Below are 21737 nucleotides of genomic sequence, written 5' to 3'. Positions count from 1 at the left end.
TTTTGAGGCAGGGTTTCTCTGTGTAGCCTTAACTGTCCTGGAACTCACTCTGTAGACCAGGGTGGCCTGGAACTCACAGACCCACTTGCCTCTGCCTTCAAGTGCTGGGATTAAGGCATAGGCCACTATCTCCCAGCCCCTTTCTAACTTCTTAAAAAGAGGTCCCTTGTTTTATTATTGTTTTCTTTACTACTACGGCTTTTGGGTTCTGTGCTTTCCTATCTGTAAAGCTTTGCTACAGTAGATTCCTTTTTGTTAGTATTTTGTATACTTTCCTCTCTAAGCCAAAGGGTTGTGTAGGAGTTTGCTTCTTAACCGATAAGAAGGAGCAAAGATCTTTGGATAATCTTTAATCTGAATTTTATCAGATAATGATTGGGAAATGTGGCCAATAAATCCCCTTAGGTTTATAAATTAAACTTTGTAACTAATCTTAATGTTTCATTAGTGTAAACAAAAACTATATGTCCCATATGGAGCTGAGAGTTACCAAGCTTGTTATGAAGTTGCTAGTTTTTTTGATTTCTGTCTTGTAGAACTGACACTTGGGAGGGATGCTGTTGGTGTTCCTGCTTTGTGCGGTTTTAATGATGCAGCCTTGTGTCCTAGGGTTGCTAGCAAGGCTGCTGTGCTTATTCAGTCAGTGCCATTACACAGGGTCTAGCCTTACTCCACTGGACACTTAGATCATGCTGGCTTTGAGCTCACTATGTTGTCTGGGCTGGCTTTGAACTCATGGTGGTCCTTCTGTATCAGCCTCCTCCCAATGCCTGGTCTTGCTTGATCTTGTCTGATATTATACCACTGTTTATTCTTTTTGTTGTTACTATCATTGTTTTTGAATTGCATTTTCCTGGAAGGTTTTTTTTTTCTATGTTTTTTTTTAATTTTCATTCCACCTTAGAATATTGTCTTAGTTGAGTTCTATTGCTGCAATGAAACAACATGACCAAAAACAAGTTGGGAAGAAAGGGTTTATTTGGCTTATACTTCTCCATCATAGTGTATCATCGAGGAATTTCAGGACAGGAACTCAAACAGGCAGGACTCTGGAGGCAGGAGCTGATGCAGAGGCCTTGGAGGGGTGCTGCTTCCTGGCATGCTAGTTTCTTATAGAACCCAGGACCATAAGCCCAGGATGGCACCACCCACAATGGGCTGGGCCCTCCCGTATCAATATTTAATTAAGAAAATGCCTACAGCTGGATCTTACAGAGGCATTTTCTCAATTGAGTTTCCATTCTTTCAGGTAACTCTAGCTTGTGTCCAGTTGACATAAAAGCAGTCAGCACACACATCAGCTTTCTTTACAGAATGTATTTAACTGGCTTTAGTTTTCCCCCTTAAGTCCTAGTCTCGTGGTTTGATGTGATTTCTTTCTTGTTGCTTTGTCTTTACTATTTGTGTGACGTTTCTATGGTTTCTGGTTGTCATCTCTATTGCTGCCTAGATGAAGTTGGTATTTGTCATGTGCCCTATTCTTTTCCTGTGTCTAGTTTTTAGTTCCATTCCTTGAAGGGCTTCCCCCTCACTTGCTCTCATAATTACATTGGATTAGGTGCACTACCAGGGTGCTTTCTCGTATTTATTTTTCTTTACCACTGAGATGCATTATCTCAAGCACTAAATTGTTGTCTTCATTTGTGCGGTCTTACTTCTAACCTGGAGCGGGTGCCCTTTGCAGAGCCTCTGCATGCTGGTCGTTACCATCCTGCATTTGACTTCCCGAGGACTCCCTATTCTTCAGCTCTTTCTTAGGAAAGGGTTTCCCATTTTCCCACTATTGCTTATCTGAGTTCCTGTGCTCCCGAGCTGTCTTGTTCATCACCAGCTGGTACCCAGACGGCTGCAGGCAGCCCTCCTTGGCTCCTGGGCTGCAGCTTCAGCATAAACATGGGTCTTTTCCTCAGTGTCAGGGTCAGGCTTGCCATCGGTGGGACTGCTTTTCCCATCTCTTTCATCTCCCTTTTAATCTGCTGAATGGCTTAAAAATGGAATTCCTTTTCTCTAAAAAGTCTGTCTTCATTAACTGTTAATATTTCTGTGAAGAGACACCAGGACCAAGGCGACTTAAAGACAAAGCATTTAGTTGGAGCCTGTCAGAGGGTTGGTCCAAGACCAACATGGTATGGTGGGAGCATAGTGGCAGGCAGTAGGCATGGTAGCTGAGAATTCATATCTGATCCACAAGATGGAGGCAGAGAGAGATGGGGCTGGGCTTGGTATGGACCTTTGAAACCACAAATCCTATCTCCCCAGTGTTGTATCTCTTCCACCCAGACCACACCTTCTAACGCTTCCTAAACATTCCACCAACTGGGAAGCAAAATTTCAAATATATGAACCTGTGTGAGCCATTTTTATTTAAACCACCAGATTTTTTTTCTCTGTGAGTCTTGTTTTGTTTCAGTTAACTTGGTATTATCCTTAAATCCCTAAAACTCTGAAATTCTTTCCCATCCCCACAGAACCCAAGGATAATGGCATGTTGCTTGGGCTATGTAACTCTTTCTTTCTTCCTTCCTTTTCTTTCTTTCTTTCTTTCTTTCTTTCTTTCTTTCTTTCTTTCTTTCTTTCTTTCTTTCTTTCTTTCTTTCTCTCTCTCTTCCTTTCATTAATTTATTTATTCACTTTTGTTACAATTGCAACTGTCCATTTCCCCCTCATTCAGCCCCTCCCTCCTCCCCTTCTCTTCTTAGAAGGAGGACACTGCCTTCTATATCACCCCACCCTGGCACATCAAGTCACTGCAGGTCTAAGTGCATCCTCTCCCACTGAGACCAGACAAGGTGGCCCAGTTAGGGGAGCAGGATTCACAGGCAAGCAAAAGAGTCAGGGACAACCCCTGCTCCAGTTTTTTGGGGACCTGCATGAAGACCAAGCTGCACATCTGCTACATATGTGGGGGGAGGGCTATGTCCGGTTTGTGCTTGCTCTTTGATTGGTGGATCAATCTCTGGGAGCCCCCAAGGGTCCAGGTTAGTTGAGTCTGTTGGTTTTCTTATGAAGGCCCTATTGCCTTTGGGTTTCTTAATCCTTCCCCCAACTCTTTCACAAGACTTCCCAAGATCCATCTAATGTTTAGCTGTGAGTCTCTGTATTGGTTTCCTTCAGTCTCTGCATGGAGCCTCTCAGAGGACAGTTATGCTAGGCTCCTGCCTGCAAACATAACAGAGTATCATTAATAGTGTCAGGGTTTGGTTCTTGACCATGGATGGGTCTCAAATTGGGCCAGTCATTGGTTGGCCATTCCTCTGTCTCTGCTCTATCTTTGTCCCTGCACATCTTGTAGTCAGGACCCAAAGGTCGAAGGTTTTGTGGGTAGGTTGGTGTCTTATCCCTTCACTGGGAGTCTTGCCTGGTCACAAGAGGTGGCCACTTCCATTTCCATATCCCCCATTGCTAGGAGTCTCAGCTAGAGTCACCACCATAGACTTCCTAGAGCCTCCCCTGTCCCAGGTCTCTGGCACATCCTAGAGATGCTGCTGCCCCACCTCTGCAGATTTCATTTTGTCTTCCCTGCTTTCTCTATACCTGATCCGCTTCCCCAATTCCCTCCCTCTCCCTCTTTTACCCAGTTACCTTCCTCTCTCCACATCTGATGTCTGTTTTATTTCCCCTTCTGAGTAAGATTCAAGCATCTTCCCTTGCCCCCCCCCCCCCTTGTTATTTTCCTTCTTTGGGTCTGTGGATTATCCTGTGCTTTATGGCTATTATTCACTTAGAAGTGAGTACATATCATGTATGTTCTTTTGGGTTTGGGTTACCTCACTCTGGATATTTTCTAGCTCCATCCACTTGCCTGCAAATTTCATGATGTCCTTGATTTTTATAGCTTAGTAGTCCATAATGTAGATGAACCACATTTTCTTTATCTGTTCTTCAGTTGAGGGATATCTGGAATTCTGGCTATTACAAATAAAGCTGATATGAATATAGTTAAGCCAGTGTCCTTGTGGGATGGTATAGCATCTTTTGGGTATATGCCCAGGAGTGGTTTAAATGGGTCTTGAGGTAGAACTATTTTAGATTTTCTGAGAAACCACCAAATTGATTTCAAGAGTGGTTGTACAAGTTTGCACTCCCACCAGCAATGGAGGAGGTTCCCCTTGCTCCACATCCTCACCAGCATGTACTATCATTTGAGTTTTTATTTTAGCCATTCTGATGGGTGTAAGTGGAATCTTCGGGTTGTTTTGATTTACATTTCCCTGATGATTAAAGAAGTTGAACATTTCTTTAAGTGCTTCTCAATCATTTGAGATTTCTCCGTTGAGAATTCTCTGTTTAGCTCTGTATCCCATTTTTAAATATGCTTATTTGGGTTGTTGGTGTCTAACTTTTAAAGTTCTTTATATATTTTGGATATTACTTCTCTGTCAGATACAGGGTTAGTGAAGATCTTTTTCCATTTTGTAGGCTGCTGTTCTGTTCTATTGATGGTGTCTTTGCCTTACAGAAGCTTTGCAGTGTCATGAGATCCCACTTAGTAATTGTTAATCTTAGTGCCTAAGCTAAGGGTGTTCTATTCAGGAAGTTCTCTCCTATACCAATGTGTTCAAAGCTATCCCCACTTTCTCTTCTACTATATTTAGTGTTTCGAGTTTTATGTTGAGGTTGATCCACTTGGACTTGGTTTTGTGCAGGGTGATAGATACAGAACTACTTGCGTTCTTCTACATACAGGCAACCAGTTAGATCAGCACCATTTGTTGAAGATACTTTCTTTTTGCCATTGTACAGTCTTTGGCTTCTTTGTTAAAAATCAGGTGTCCATTGGTGTGTGGGTTTATTTTTTTGGGTCTTTGATTCTATTCAATTGATCAACCTGTCTGTTGGTATAGAATACCAATATCATGCTGTTTCTATTACTATTGCTCTGTAGTACAACTTAAAGTCAGGGATGGTAATATCTCCAGAAGTTCTTTTATTGCTCAGAATCATATTAGCTATCCTGGGTTTTTTGGTTTTCCATAAGAAGTTAAGAATTGCTCTTTCAAGGTCTGTAAATGAATTGTGTTGGAATTTTGATGAGAATTACATTGAATCTGTAGATTGCTTTTGATAAGAAGGCCATTTTCAGAGAAACCCTGTCTCGGAAAAAAAAAAAAGGCCATTTTCAGTATGTTAATCCTACTGATACATGAGCATGGGAGATCGTTCCATCTTCTGATATCTTCTTTAATGTCTTTTTTCAGGGACTTGAAGTTCTTGTCATACAGGTCTTTCAGTTGCTTGGTTAGAGTTACACAAATATATTTTATATTACTTGTGACTATTGTGAAGGGTGTTGTTTCCCTAGTTTATTTCTCAGCCCGTTTATTGTTTGTATAAAGGAGGACTACTATTTTTTTTTAAAGTTAATTTTGTATTCAGCCACTTTGCTGAAGGTGTTTATTAGTTTTAGGAGTTCTCTGATAGAATTTTTAATATGAACTATGCTTATATCAGCTTTATTTGTAATAGCCAGAATCTGGAAACAACAGCTGAAGAATGAATAAAGAAAATGTGATTCATCTATAGAATGGAATACTACTCATATATTAAAATAAAGGAGATCATGAAATTTGCAGGCAAAAATTATATTAGACCACCCTTAGCTTAGGCACTAAGATCAACAACTATGTATACTTATGTCTACTATCATATCGTTTGCAAATAATGAAACTTTGACTTTCCAATTTTTATCCCCTTCATCTCTTTCAGTTGTCTTATTGCTCTAGCCTGGACTTCAAGTATTATATTGACTGGCTATGGAGAGAGTAGATAGCCTTTTCTTGTCCCCACTTTTAGTGGAATTGCTTTAAGTTTCTCTCCATTTAAATTGATGTTGGCTATTGACTTGTTATCTATTCCCTTTATTGTATTTAGGTTTGTGCCTTATATCCCTGATCTTTCCAAGACTTCTAATATGAAGGGGAGTTGGATTTTGTCAAAGGCTTTTTCGGCATCTAATGAGATGATCATGTGTTTTTTTTTTCTTTTAGTTTGTTTATATCATGGATTATGTTGATAAATTTTCTTTTTATATAGAACCACCCCTGCATTCCTGGGATAAAGCCTACTTGATCATGGCGGATGATGTCTTTGATGTATTCTTGGATTCAATTTATGAGTATATTATTGAGTATTTTTGCATCAATGTTTATAAGGAAGGTTGTTCTGAAATTCTCCTTTTTTTTGTTAAGTCTTTGTGTAGTTTAGATATCAGGGTGACTGGCCTCATAAAATGAGTTTGGCTGTGTTCCTTCTGTTTCTGTTTTGTGGAATAGTTTGAGGAGTATTGGTATTAGCTCTTTGAAAGTCTGGTAGAGTTCTGCACTAAAACCATCTAGCCCTGGGCTTTTTTTGGTTGGGAGACTTTTAATGACTGCTTTTCTTTGGGGGTTATAGGACTATTTAGATAGTTTACCTGATCTTGATTTATCTAAGTGGTATCTGTCTAGAAAATTATCCATTTCTTTTAGATTTTCAGATTTTGTGGAGTACAGGTTTTTAAAGTAAGACTTAATGATTCTTTGAATTTCCTCAGTGTCTGTTGTTGTCATCTCCCTTTTCATTACTGATTTTTAAAATTTGAATAGTGTCTCTCTGCCTTTTAGTTAGTTTGGCTAAGGGTTTGTTTATCTTGTTGATTTTCTCAAAGAACAAGCTCTTGGTTTCATTTTCTCTTTGTTTCTAATTTATTTTTATTTCTTTATTTCTTTTTTTGAGACAGGGTTTCTCTGTGTAGCCCTGGCTGTCTGAAACTCACTTTGTAGACCAGGCTGGTCTCGAACTCAGAAATCCACCTGCCTCTGCCTCCTAAGTGCTGGGATTAAAGGCGTGCGACACCACGCCCGGCTTGATTCTAATTTATTGATTTCAGCCCTGAGTTTGATTACTTTCTGCCATCTACTTCTCTAGGGTGTGCTTGCTTCTTTTGTTCCTAGAGTTTGCAGGTGTAGTTTTAGATTGCTAGCATGAGAGCTCTCCAATTTCTTTGTGAAGGCATTCAGTGCTATGAACTTTCCTCTTAGCACTGCTTTCATTGTGTCCCATAAGTTTGGGTATGCTATGCCTTCATTTTCATTGAATTCTAGAAAGTCTTTAATTTCTTTATTTTTTTTTTCCTGACCCAGAGATTGTTGAATAGAGAGTTGTTCAGTTTTCATGAGTTTGTAGACTTTCCTCTGTTTTTGTTGTTGTTGAAGTCCAGCTTTAATCCATGGTGGTCTGGTAGGATACAAGGAGTATTTTAATATTCTTGTACCTGTTGAGGCTTGCTTTGTGACTGACTATATGGTCAATTTTAGAGACGGTTCTATGAGGTGCTATGAAGAAGATATATTTTGTGTTTGGGAGAAATGTTCTCTAGATATCTGTTAGGTCCATTTGATTCATAATGTTGGTTAATTTTATTATTTCTCTGTTTAGTTTCTGTCTTGATGACCCATCCATTGGTGAGAGTGGGGTGTTGAAGTCTCCCACTATTAATGTGTGGGGTTCAATGTGTGAGTTAAACTTTACTAAAGTTTCTTTTATGAATGTGGGTGCCCTTGCATTTGAGGCATAGATGTTCAAAATTGAGAGGTCATCTTGGTGGATTTTTCCTTTGATGGGGATGAAGTGCCCTTCCACATTTCTCTTTTACTTTTGGATGAAAATCTATTTTATTAGGCATTAGAATGGCTACACCAGCTTGTTTCTTGGGTCCATTTGCTTGGGAAACCTTGTTCCAGCCCTTTACTTTTAGGTTGTGACTATCTTTGTTACTGAGGTGTGTTTCTGGTATACAGTAGCATGATGGAGCCTGTTTACACATCTACTCTGTTTGCTTGTGCCTTTTATTAGGGAATTGAGACCATTGATGTTAAGAGATATTAATGAACAATGATTGTTATTTCCTGTTATTTTGATGGTGGTGGTGTTTAGATGTGTGTGTGTGTGTGTTTCCTTTTTTTTTTTGGTCTTGGTGGTGTGGAATTATTTATTTCTTGTGTTGTCTGGGTATAGTTACCTGCCTTGTGTTGGAGTTTTCCTTCTAGTATCCTCTGTAGTGCTGGATTAGAGGAAAGATATTGAAATTTAGGTTTGCCATGGAATATCTTGCTTTTTTCTTTATGGTGATTGAAAGTTTTGATGGATATAGTCGTCTGGGCTGGCATCTGTGATCTCTTAGAGACTATAAAAACAGTGCCTTTCTGGCTTTTAAAGTCTCTTTTAAGAAGTCTTATATAATTTTATTAGATCTGCCTTTATGTGTTACTTGGCCTTTATCCCTTTCAGCTTTTAATATTCTTTTTTTTTTTTGTCTGTACATTTAGTGTTTTGATTATTATGTGATGGGAGGATTTTCTTTTTTGATCTAGTCTATTTGGTGCTCTGTACACTTTTTGTATGTTTATAGGCATCTATTTCTTTAGGTTAGGGAAATTTTCTTCTATGATTTTGTTGAAGATTGTTTCTGGACCTTTGTGTTGGGAATCTTTTCCTTCTTCTATTCCTCTTATTCTTAGGTTTGACCTTTTCATAATGTCCCAAATTTCCTGAATGTTTTGTGTTAGAAACTTTTTAGATTTAGCATTTTCTTTGACTGATGTATCAATTTCTTCCATTGTGCCTTCTATGCCTGAGGTTCTCTCTTCCATCTCTTGTATTCTGTTGGTGAATCTTGTGTCTGTAGTTCCTGTTCTCTTTCCTAGGTTTTCCATCTCTAATATTCCTTCAGTTTTTATTTTTTATTGCTTCTATTTCCATTTTCAGATCTTGACTGGTTTTTTTTTCATTTCTTTCACTTGCTTGATTGTATTTCTTTATATTTATTCATCTCCTCTTTAAGGGCCTCTATCTGCTTGGTTGTATTTTCCTGTATTTCTTTAAGGGACTTATTTGTTTTCTCTTTAAAGGCCTATATCATCTTCTTAAGATTAAATTTAAATCACTTTTCTTGCGATTCGGGTGTGTTAGGTTATCTATGGCTTGCTATAGTAGGCTACCTGGGTTCTGGTGGTGCCATATTGCCCTGGCTTTGGTTGATTGTGTTCTTATGCTGGCCTTTAGCCATCTGGTTGTCCCTGGTATTGACAGGCCTCATAGTCCCTAATGGGAGTAGGCTTCTGGGGCTTCAAGTAGAGCTAGTAGCCCCTGGTGGCAGCAGGCCTCTGGGATTACAGGTAGAGCTGGTTGACCCTGGTGGCAGCAGGACTCCAGGGATGCAGGCAGAGCTATGGCCTGGGAAATGGAGTGCAGAGGGAACAGCATGGAACTTGCCACTGCTGGGTTTGCTTGGAGGGGCTGGCAGACAGGAAATTATGGTAGGGGTCTCACCTGTTGGTCCTTGATGGCTGCAGGCCTCTGGGATTACAGGTAACAGTGTGGACTGGAAGATGGATATATAACTTTCAGTGCCACATTCTGGGCAGCTTGGTTGGAAGAATGCTTGGAACTCTCTTTATTCTTAGTGTTTTTAGATAGTAATGATAGTATGAATCTTGGTTAGCTGTGTGTACCTTCCATAGAACCTGGCACGGATCATCCATTTATGTAGGTGTGTTTGCATGTTGTCGAATAGGTCATGATGAGGGCCAGTGAGGAACCTCTATTCACTAATGTTCCCTTAGTTGCGTGGAGAGATTCTTTGTGTTCAACTGGCTCACTAGGTCCTGCTGTCATTCAGGAGTTATTTCAACTTTCCAATACATACAGCTCAAAGATATCAGATCTTGTTTTTCTTAAGAGATACTTTTATTATAGGTAATACTTGCTGACATTAAGCTACATTTGGAAAACACAGAAAGGTGAAAAAGAGTGCCAGTCTCTGGTTTTTCCTTCATAACCTACAACATGAATGATGTATTTACCAGAGACCTCACATGAGAATGCATTAGCTGTTTGCTGGGAAATTCAGCCCAGAGACCCAGGTTCACAAAGTGTCCTAGAGGAACATTGGCCTTATGGCCTATGCCTCCTGCCCAAGCACTCCATGGTTTACTGTATCTGCAGCTGGCAACTCTTTATTTCTTTGGAGCTGAGGAACAAAAAAGCTTTCAGATTACACGGAGAGCCATGTCTTGCTTTGAGTGTGTGTTTAGAGTGAGGAGCTGGGGGACTGCAAGGGTATTTCGGGGAGAGGAGTGTGGCTTTGTCACAGTTGATCGTGTGTGCTGTGTGACTGAGCAATTGTGAGGTCTTCATACATGAGTCTTGCTACCTCTCTCTTGGATGGAATGGTGAACTGGGTATGGGTGACCTTGCTGTCTCCCCTGAGACTTTGTTGAGTGACTCACTCATGGTGGTTTGCATGTCCTCTGTATTGCGAGTGACCCTGTGCATTTACAGACATTCCTACTGTGTGACTGTTGAATATTTGAGCAACCAGTTGGATCTTCAGCCAGAGTGAGCCTGGCCAGGTGTAAGATGTGTGCTGAATGTGCATGTGTGACTGTGAGGTTTCCATGTGAACACGTGAGTATGTAGATATGAAGTCTGATGCAGTGACTTGCTCTACATGTCTTCTGTTCTGCCTGGTATAGGTCTTTGCTTCTCTGTACTGCATGCTGTGCCTTCCCTAGTCCCTGATGCCCATGAGAAGAACAGCCTCATTTACAGTCCTTATCAGCACTGGCCTTTGTATGATTCAGCCCTGATTTGTGGAAGTAGCCACCCACATGGTGCAGATGTGAGGCAGAGGCTTGCCTCATGAGGGGTTGTGAGGGAGCACAGCCTTTGGTGGGTGATTATTGGGGTGGCATCCAGGAACGGGCCTTCACTGTTAAGACTTATTGGCGTCCTCTGGGTCCTGCCTATGGAGACATTCCTCTAGAGGCTCAGGGACGTGGCTCCATTTCCCTAGACTGATAATGTTTTCAGTGTGTCTCTGAAAGCCTGGGCATGTACACACTGGTATATAGAAAATATACACCCTGAATCCATTCAGAGAGACCCCAGGGCCAGGCATTCAGAGGCTCCTAGGCTGGGGCTAAGTGTTTTCTCACAGGAACTAGAAACACCTGCTGTCTAGGCTCTCAGGGCAGAAACTGAGATAGTAGCACAGACTTGAAGAAGATAAGTAGTAAAACTGTGCCTTTACTACACCCACCCATCCAGAACCTTCAGGTACCCACAGACCCGTCTCAGTTGTTTCAGCATCGACCATCTATGTGAATAGGGCCCCGTAGCAAACAGTGACTGTTGGTGATGAGGTGATTGTAATTGTCGGGAGTGAGCTGAGGACCATGTTTTAGGTGGAGTGTCAGAAAAGGACACTGCGTAAGTAACATTGAAGCCAAAACCCAAACTCAGAAGCCAATGAGGAGACCTGGAAAAGGCCAAGATGGAGCAGGAATAGTCCATGTTTAGAGGAGGAAGAAGGTGGCCATTTGGTTGCATATAAGAAAGGAATCAGATTATAGCAGGGTCAGCAACCTTTCTAGATCATGAGTATTTAGCACTCTGAACAAGACAGTAGCTGCCAATACACATAAGCATTTAACTGTGTTCCAGAGGAACTGCTTAAGAAATAGGTGGTCAGTGGTTGCTGATCCTAGTTGGTAGAGAAAAAGGAAAGCCAGAGACTTCAGAGGCCCCAGGCCACATTTCAAAGATGGTATTAATGGCGGGGTTTATACCTTTGGGTTGGAATACCTGCAGAGGGTACCCATGTCAGAACTGTCTTTTTGGAACTTGGCCAGGGTCCTGGGAACCAGAGACATTGATTGTTGATCATCCAGTCTGGTACCCAGTAGCTCTGGACTCCCTAGTCTGAGAAGTGAGAAAGGGCTAGAATTCATGCAGGAGCCACGGAGGTAATTGGCTCAGTGACCTGTGCTCAGGAAGATGTCCTCAGAGTGGACGTGGACATGAAGGGGATGTCTGCAGGTGGGTGGTGCCTGTCCTGGTAGCCCACGGTTCCTGAGCCCTCATCAAGATTTGTTCTGCAGGGTCTCCATTTGCTCGTGCCAGCCTCAAGAGTGGGAAGGCGGAGAGCTCCTCATACTTCCGGAGAAAGGAGAAGATGTTCCGGTTCTTTATCCGGCGTATGGTGAAGGCGCAGAGCTTCTACTGGGTGGTGCTGTGTGTGGTGGCCCTGAACACATTGTGTGTGGCCATGGTGCACTATAATCAGCCTCAGCGGCTTACCACTGCACTGTGTACGTATTCTCGTCCCTTCCCCAGGGCTCTCCCAATCACTCTACTCTGTAGCCTGGAAATCCTGGTACTGGATACTCTGGATGCTGCCCATCTCTGCTGCGTAGTCACTGGCCTGGCCTGTGTCTGGGGCCTGAAGATCTCACGATTTTTAATTTATCCAGCTAGGTCCTCATCATGATTGTATCTTGATATGAAATGAGGGCTTCTTATGGGAGCAGATCATGGTGCGATCAGTGGCAAGCCAGGCTGGTAGACTCAGTCATCAATGACTTCGTTTCTTGCCTCTTTGCCCTGAGGCTGCTATCACCACCCTGGAGGCCTGTAGAGGCAGAGTTGTGCTTCTGTATTTTCTCAGGGATCTCCTGACCACTCTGTCTTTTTGCCATGGGCCAAATTGGGGCGTTTCCATGTCCCTCACTGGGGCCAGCCAGCTTGTTATCTCATGTCCATGAGTCCCTCACCAATCACTGGGATCTGAGTTATAATCAGCTGGCCCCAGTTACAGTTCAGAGAAGGCAGAGGGGAAGAGCTGGAGGCTTGAGACGTCCTCTGCTTGTCTAACATTAGAACTGGTCCTCAGAGGGGGATCTTCCACATCTCATGGGGTGCTGCATCCCTCAGGTGTTGAGGAGAACTACTGCTCTGCTTTCTGTTCCTGCAGGGTTTGGCTGTACTTGCCCAGTGGGTATGGGGACTAGGATGTGTTTTCTGTTCACTCTCTCCAGAGGGGCTCTGTGAGCCAAAAGTTTTCTAAGTCATTCAGAAGAGCCCTTTTTGACTGGCTCAGTGTTATCCCCTGATGGCTGCTTTTATGTAACCATAGGCCTTATTCTATGGAGAACTGAAGGGCTCCCATCAGATATAGGCACTGACAGCCCCATGGTAGCCAGTCACATGCACCCATGTGCATATTTTTTGAGAGTAGGATTCTAGGCTGCAGCTTCCTAAAGTTCTGTGTTGATATTGATTACTTGCCTCATAGGAAAAGGTGTAGAGGCAGCAGAGGCTAAAGGAATAGTGGTGTCACCAACCACTAGCCTGAAGGTCAGGGATAGTGTGCATCATATGACAGCAGGCTCTGGCTCCAGGTCACCTATACAAGAGGTGGTTTGGTATGTCAGGACTTTTCTTGGGACAGAGTTTATTGCTTCTGTTGGTTCTCCAGGCTCACATCCCCTGTCTCCATCCCCCATTGGAATTGGGTGGGAACCAAAGATCTGATCCTGTGCCCTCAGTTGTTCAGGCTTATACTTTTCTCATGGGAGCCAGCAATATCTCAAGGGTCTTTAACCACAGAGTGTTTGCTGTCTGAGTAGGATAGATGTATATGTTATGGGGTATTGTCTGCTTTCATGTTTGATGATGTGTATGGGCATAAAGCTAGAAGTGCCCAATGTTGGGCTAGGCCACACTGGGGAGGCCTGCCAGGAGATGTGTCCCTTGATGCCCTCTCTTCTCAGAGGTTTTCTGTAATTCCTGGCTCTCTTGGCCTCATTGAGGGAAAATGGGTGAAGGAAGGAGATCTGAATGTTTTTCCTTAGCGTTGAAGAGAGTCTTTGGTGGCTAGACTGACCCAGTAAGGTAGGGCAGGCTTGCCAGAGGCTGAGGGCATGCTGTACCTGGAGCAGACCAACTGGGGCTCTGCCACTCTACAGATGGGCTCTGTCCATCTGACTGCCCATCCCCAATGGTCCCAAAGCACTACTTTGAAGACAAAGCTTGGAGATGAAGAGAGAAGCTGTTGAAACTTATCATCCTGTGAGTCTTACGAAGTCTAACGATAGACAGCATTCAACTCTGTTCCCATGGCATATTAGCCATTAGAAAAAAAACATTAGAAACATTAGAAAAAAACAAACAATGAAAAACAAAACATTTTTTTGTAGGAGTTAATTTTCTCCTTTTACAATATGGGTCCTGGGGACCAAGTTCAGGTTGTCAGGCTTGATGACAAGAGCCTTTGCCACTGAGACTATCTCACTGACAGTAGAAAAACACATTTAATCATCTTTCTCTGATTCACTTTAGCTTGTAAGTCCTAGAGAAAACGATGACTGTTGTCTTCCAGGCCAGTTCCCAGCAGCTCTGGGGCCTGCCAGTTGAATGAAGAATGCAAGAATTAAGGAAGGAACCCTTTCTTGCCTCAGAGGGAGGTTGTGGTCGTCTTGACAGAATATAAGGACATTTCTGGCTGCTTTCTCTGAAAGAAAATTTAGCCCCTGACAATTCTTGTCAAACCCTCTTATTTTTCTGAAAAGCAAGATTGGTTTGTGAAAAGCCCAGTAGCACAGGAGTTGCTCTCGTGGGTATGCAGGTATTTTGGGCTTCAGATAGGAATGTTGGGTCCTTCCATTCTGCTATGTGTTTCTTTTGTCTGCTGAGCTGTTCAGGCCATTATGTGTAGCTATAGCGTTTCCCCTGTATTTCATACCGACTAGCAACATTTAGGTCTGATGCTGGTCACTTGGGTGGTTGTTAAGCCTGATAGGCCAGGGTCCTGTCTCTGCCCTCAGCCTACTTATCAGCACCCCGTGTTAGATTCAAGTACCTGAAATTTTTCACAGAGGCTCCAGAGGGTGTGCTTACTCAGTTAAGTTGTCCTTGGGTTATAAAATGGATTTCCCTCTCTGTTTGTGTGGTGCTACAGAGCGAACATCTCAACTGCTGCAAAATTGACTAAGCATTTGGAGAGTGGTAGGTGCAGGTGAATCTCAGGGTGCACTGGCATGGAGGAATTGATTCATCCTTTATCTGTTTCATCAGGAGGCCCCATGTCCTTGACAGAGGCCCCGTGTTAGTTGGCTACTGGCTTTCTGGTGACAAGGATCTTGGAAAGTTATCTTTCATCTTTTGTCATGACTTTGTGATTTCTGTGACTCTGCTCTGGGCTCTGAGTTACTGTGTCCTGATCAGAGGTCACAAAAACTGTTGGTGCCTTTGGTAGCTTATGCTAGATGGTTGGTGGAGAGGTTTCCATTTTGTAGAGGCAAACACATAAGTAAAGTTCAAATCAAACATGGTTCTCTTGGGGTCCTTAAGAAAGGCTGTTAGGAAGTTGTTTTTTGTTTTTGTTTTTTCAAGACAGGGTTTCTCTGTGTAGCCCTGGCTGTCCTGGAACTCACTCTGTAGACCAGGCTGGCCTCGAACTCAGAAATCTTTCTGCCTCTGCCTCCCAAGTGCTGGGATTAAAGGCGTGCGCCACCACTGCCCGGCTGTTAGGAAGTTTTTATGGGAGCCTCTTATGAGGAGGCTGAGATCCCTAATGGAGTTAGGGTTCTGGAGCCTGGAGCCAGAGGTAGAAGGGCCATCGGACTGTCTCCAGCCATATTGTGCCAGGCTCCTCTGACGTATCTGGAGGCAGCTCACCCAACCATTGAGCGAGCACTTGTTACTATACAGACTGGACCTGGGATGCCTCGTGATCTTTTAGTTCTTTATCCCCGTCCTGAGCTGTGTCTAGAGTAGGGGGCATAGAGCAAGGCTCAGGGGGTCAGAGGTGTGTGGCAAGGGGTCAGTGGTGTGGTGCTGACAGGCTTGGCCAGAGGCCAGGTGAGGGGTCTGAGTTAACCCCTCTCTTCTCTGACTTCTCCTAGACTTTGCAGAGTTTGTTTTCCTGGGTCTCTTCCTCACAGAGATGTCCCTGAAGATGTATGGCCTAGGGCCCAGAAGTTACTTCAGGTCTTCCTTCAACTGCTTTGACTTTGGGGTGAGTAAAATGCCTCGCTAAGCCCCTTCTGTCAGGTAAGTCTGAGCTGTGCACAGACCCCTCCCCTATGTGTTTTCAGTGGGCTGAGCTCTTGTAGAGGGAAGCCTATTCTAGCTCCATCTAGTGGCCACAATGTCAGCAGCTGCTTTCCTGAAGGCTCTGCCCTTTCCTCCCTGATCTTATGTATAGACCAACAATTAGTCAAGGTTCTGTAACTCCTTCTGTGCCTAGGATCTTGTCACTTGGTAGCTCAGTTTTCCCAGTGAGCTAGGGGACTGTGGCCCAGCATCCTACCATCCTGCAGTCTAGCCTGGGTACCTGTCCCTGTGATTCTGGGAAAGAACAGTATGCTGTGCTAGTCTAACCATTTTGAAGAGTGTGTGATAGGCCTGGTTTGGTCTCTTCCTAACCTCTATGGGTCAGAGAGGTCTCAGTGATAACTGTTGCTGTTGCCGTTGCTTACCCTGAGAGTAGAGAGCAAGCCCAGGGTAGAATCGTATAGAGCATGCAGGATGTGCTTAGCCCAGAGCCCCAGGGTCAGTCCTATTGGCACTAGCCTAGGTGATGGATGGAATGACTTGGAACACTGGATGTGGACTTAGCCAGATGGAAGGAAACTTCAGCATAGCTTCAAGTTTGCCTCTTCTCAGGCTCAAGTTGCAGTTCTTGAGGTCTTCAGTCTGTTGAGTTGTGAAACTGTGACCCTACTTCACAGGAGCAGTGGGATAGGCTAACTTTCATAGGCACGTCTACTCAGAACAGGGTTTGTAGGGAGCACAGAGGAGCTACAGGTACAGAAGTGAAGGAGCGCAGTCTCCCCGTAGTCTCAGCCGCTGCTTGCAGCCTGGTGTCCACGGGGCTCTGGGTTCTGGCCCCAGAGCTCTCTCTTTCTGGGAGAAGTAGCCGCATATGTGCAGCTAGACAGTATTCTTAGCCCACCCGATCAAGAGGGACTCAAAAGAGATATATTTTTTAAAGGATTTCATTTTTAATTTTAATTTTGTGTGTGTAGGTGCCTATGGAGGCTAGAGGTGTCAAATGTCCCCAGAGCTGGACTTACAAGTTATTATGACCATTCGCTGTGGGTACTGGGAAACAAACTGAGGTCCTCTGCAAGATCAGGGCGTGCTCTTGACTACTGAGCATGCTCTGTAGCCCCAGGGACCTGGTTTGTTTTCTATTGCCTTGGTCCTTCTCAGTCAACCTGGTATGCATCTACCTGCACTTTTAAAAAGGGCATATTGGGCATTTGAGGCTATTTTTATGGATATATTATAGACGTTCTTGGGGTTTACCCCAGTAGATAAAAATCAACTCCTACAGAATATGTCCTCTGTTCATTTTTTTTTTTTGAGATATATTACTGGTAGCATTCTGTAGCACCCTGGAGGGCTCGCCGTCCTAGGAACAAGCATGGGCTGTAGCTTTGTCTCTCAGTTCCTCAGTACAGAGTTGGTAGTACACCCCGATCTCTTACTCCTGAGGACTAGGTGGGAAGTCCACCCCAACCTTGTAACTCCTTTACGTCTGACTGGCCTGTGAGTCATACGAGTGATTGCCTGTCAGAACTGCCTTTTGCCCTTTTTCAGGTCCATTGAAGTCATGGTGCTGTTCTTGGCATCATCTTTAGGCCGTGCCCTTTCTCAGTGTTGGCACCACTTGGTATCTGTAAAGGCTGGGCATTTTCTGAACCAGCAGGTCCTAGCTCCCTTCTGTTAGATTGTCCTTGCCTTTGTGTTTGGCTTAAGCAGAAGGAGAGTCCAGGTACTCGGCCTGTGATCCCCAGAGGCAGATCACACCTCACAGTTTACTGAGTCCCCACAGCTATGAGCAACTGTGGCCTGACTTCTTGCCAGGGGACCATGGCACATACCTTCTCTGGCTGTCAACAAGATTTCCCTTGTGTCCTTGTAGGTCCTGATGGGCAGTGCTTTCAGTGTCCAGGGCACTTGGCACATTCACTGACAGACCACTCAGAACTTGTTCTCTGGCTCCAAAACTACTACCTACTACTTTTTGTTTTATTACAACAGTATATTACTGTGTTTCTAAAACCCACGCTGGTTTTTCCTACTTGGAAAGCAGTGATCTCAATGGTGAGTGACTTAAGGCAACAAACGCATCATGCTTCACTCTCTGTGAGGGATGAGTTCCAATGTGACACACCTGAAGGCCTCTGGCTCGCTCTCTAGTGAGGCTTTAGTTATCCCAGTTCCATCTTGGGGCTACTGACCAGGCTCATGGCCCTGCTGCCACAAGCTCTGTTCCTGGTCACCCGAGTCTCTCCACAGGCTACTAGAGTGCCCCAGGAAGAAGAGCCCAGGGCAGCAAGATAGACAACATGACATCTGTGGCTTGTGCAACTGGGGAGTAGGGTGGGCATTTACTGAGAGATGGAGTCACACCAGCACACATGCTCGGACATGTGCACATGTGTGTCGGTTTCATCTGTGTATACTCAGGTGTCCAGATACAGATGTGCCCTGTGTTGGTGCTATTTGTTACAGGTGATTGTGGGGAGTATCTTTGAAGTAGTCTGGGCTGCCATCAAGCCAGGAACCTCCTTTGGAATCAGTGTGCTGCGGGCTCTGCGATTGCTGAGGATATTCAAAGTTACCAAGTATGTTATCTGTATGTTCCTTTCTGGGGAAATGGGCGGAGGCAGCATGTGAGGCTGGAACATAGAGGATGGTGGGTATCTCAGAGCATCTTCTGTGCCTTCTGGCTTACGTACAATATTGTTTATGAAACAACACAGGCAGGGACCATCATGGAAGAAGAGCCTTTGGACCTTAGGGCATCCTTAGGGCTGTCCTTAGCAGACACAGTCCCTTCCCTGATTCTCTTTATATTCTGTGGCACCTGCAGATGCAATTTTATTCCATCTTCTCTTAAAGTGACCAGTTTTATCTTCCAGGCCTTCAAAAGTGACTTTATGGTGAATAGAGAAACCAGAAATCCTTGTTTCTTTAAAAACAAAACAAAACACCTAGCGGTCATCATATTAAGTAAATAGAGTAAGTCGTATTCAGAGAGAGACAAATTATGTGATTGTTCTCATATGTGGATTCTACACACACACACACACACACACACACACACACACACACACACACATCAAAACATAGACAAGACTGTCTGGGGGAAGGAAGGGAAGGAGCTGGAGAGACTGAGGTGTGGGTGTGGTAAAAATGCATGATGTATTTGAATGAAAATGTCTATGAATACATGCTAGGGAAAATAAAAGAAAGCAGAAGTTCTCAGAAATCTTTCCATTGTCCTGTCCTAGGTTTGCCCACCTACTGTGCAAGGTGGGAGCTTGGTCCTTACCTCCTGACGGCCAGCCTGGTGCCGACATGGTGCTTTTTCTGGGCTTGATTTCTCCACCTTCTGATCCCAGCTTTGCTAATTATGATAGTCACTAGACTCAGTTTTTAGTCCCATTTCACATAAATCTTAACTAGAAGAAAGTTGCTTCATTTGTACATGAGGAGCCTGAAGCCCAGGGAGGAGACGTGGGATGGAACACAGGGACAGGACCCTCTGCTTCCCATCAAAGATGTAGGAGGGAGGAGTGGGAAGGAGAAGGGCCCTCTCCACAGTGGTCCTAGCAGTAGTAGAGACTGCTGTGGCTGAGCCTGTTCATGTTTCAGAAGTCCCTATGCTTTGGACCGTTCTAATAGCTGTGGCACCAGAAGGTGCTCCTACTAAGTCCAGACAGAACCCGTACTTATAGTTACCTCCCAGGTCGACTGAAGTTCTGCTAGACCTTTCCAACTATTTTAAACCCAAACTCCAAACCACCTGAGGGTAGACATGCAAGAGCAGAGGAGAGGTTTATGTAGGAATTTTGTCCAGCTAGGTTGACAGATAGGCTGAGCATGCCCTTTGACCCGTTCTCAGTCTCCCTTGAGCACTTGTGGTGTGCTGGTAAGAGAGGCCCCAGAAAAATGCTTTTACCCAAGTCTTAGGCGTTCAGATCCTCCCAAAGAGGTCAGTGACCCTGTTTTGAGGCAGGTTGTCTCTTTCCAGGCCAGAAGGCAAGGCACTCCGAAGTTTTCTAATACTTATGAATCTAGTCATGTTTCCTGTAGGAGAGGCTATGGAGGGTGTCTGGGCCATTGCCATGGGAACCAGGGAGAAGGAGCATACAGCAGTGTTACCAGAAGACCCTAGGAAGGCAAGCACAGGGAGGCTTGCACTTGTTCTACTGTCCCTCATCCCTGTGTCAGGGTGAAAGAAGAACAGGTGTAAAGGCGCAAAGGCAGGGGCATCGCGTCTGGGGAAATATTCTAGGGGCTGGGGTGGCAGTTGAACCTGTCACTTAGCAGCAAAATCATTACAATATAGATGGGCCACGTATGCCATGAAGATGGGTTGTGAATGAGGGAGTCCTATTTTCTCTTCAAGGAGTATGGCGAAGCAACTTTAAGAAGTGTCGGGTGAGCTCTATCTTGGCCAGCCAATTGAACACTGGGTAGTGAAGGAGCTAGAGCAGTAGTTCTCAACCTGTGGGTCGCGAGCCCTTCCATGGGGGCCGCATTTCAGCTCTCCTGCATACCAGGTGTTTACCCGATGGTTCATAAACAGTAGCAAAATTACAGTTGTGAAGTAGTAACAAGATGGTTTTATGGCTGGAGATCACCACGCCATGAGGAGCTGTATGGAGGGGCTGCAGCATGAGGAAGGCTGTGATTCCTGGAAAGTGTAGTCTGGGTTTGGACCTGGCCACCTGACAGGCAGTGGCATCTGCCTCTTCATATGGAGGCTGGGGCTCATGCTGACTCCAGGGAGCCTGGGTGAGTGTGACGCAGCACTGAGGTGGCCGGCTCGGCTTCAGCCCTCCTTCCCGCCCCTCAGGTATTGGAACTCCCTGCGGAACCTGGTGGTTTCCCTCCTCAACTCCATGAAGTCCATCATCAGCCTTCTCTTCCTGCTTTTCCTCTTCATCGTGGTCTTCGCTCTGTTGGGGATGCAGCTGTTTGGGGGACAGTAAGTAGCCCCAGATTAGGAGGGCAGACCAGGGACCCTGGGGAGGCTGAGCTCAGAGCACACACTGCCGCCCCAGGCCTTTCCACCTGCCTGCTTCCTGAAGGTTCTCCAATGGGGCCGTGAATTTGGAGGGTTTCGAGCAGCAGCAGTGAGCACGTTGATGTCAGGGGACTGGTCCCCAGACTCCTGTTGGGACCTATTCTACTCAAGACTTCTCTGTTTCCTTCAGGTTCAACTTTCAAGATGAGACTCCAACCACCAATTTTGATACCTTCCCAGCTGCCATCCTCACTGTCTTTCAGGTGAGGCTTTTTGGTCTTTCCTTGCTTCTCATCTCCCCTAGGACTGAGGAAACAGTGAAATTAGAGGGCCCACATTTAACTATAACCTCACAACAAAAGATGAGCTTTGGTAGGTCCCAGGCCTGGTATCAAGGGAAAGTGGGTTGCCACTGGGCGTGTGGGGGTGGCAGGTGATAACTCCCTTGGGCTGTTTGGCCTGTGAGCTACCACTTCATCAGTTAATCAGGGGTGGGGTGGGAGGGTGAAACACCCTCAGCCTGTCTGTGTCCACTTCATCAGTTCATTAGCTCTAAGTCTTCTATCCTCAGAGAAAGCAAAGCTCTTCTTGAACCTCTCCTGTTTGGTCTCACATAAATTCATATTCAGCTTCATTCATGCTCATTTATTCATTTTCATTCAAACTCAGTTGGGCCCAGCTTGCATACATTCTCACAATTACATACTTACACACACACACACACACACACACGCATACATTCTCACAATTACATACTCACACACACATCCATACTCACATACACATATGGAGCAAAAGACCAAGCTCCAGTGCAGAAAGAACTCACTCATTCTGGATGAAAAATGCGCCCCAATCTTTTTTTTTTTAA

The 21737-nt window shown here is 44.5% G+C and overlaps 1 protein-coding gene across 7 annotated transcripts in view; it reads left to right on the top strand.

The window, feature by feature from the left end:
- Cacna1b (calcium voltage-gated channel subunit alpha1 B) overlaps positions 1-21737 on the top strand; it is a 171978-nt gene that overhangs the window by 51883 nt on the left and 98358 nt on the right. For all 7 annotated transcript variants that reach the window (XM_021155454.2, XM_029474069.1, XM_029474066.1 and 4 more), the window contains exons 11-15: positions 11922-12131; positions 15726-15838; positions 18346-18458; positions 20699-20830; positions 21060-21132. In XM_021155454.2, the coding sequence (XP_021011113.1) occupies positions 11922-12131; positions 15726-15838; positions 18346-18458; positions 20699-20830; positions 21060-21132 (641 nt within the window). The remainder of the gene's footprint in view (positions 1-11921; positions 12132-15725; positions 15839-18345; positions 18459-20698; positions 20831-21059; positions 21133-21737) is intronic.

This window comes from Mus caroli, chromosome 2 (assembly GCF_900094665.2).
Source record: "Mus caroli chromosome 2, CAROLI_EIJ_v1.1, whole genome shotgun sequence".
Taxonomy (NCBI): Eukaryota; Metazoa; Chordata; class Mammalia; order Rodentia; family Muridae; genus Mus; species Mus caroli.
Note: the sequence above shows the minus strand (reverse complement) of the source record. Positions and strands in the feature narration are given on the sequence as shown.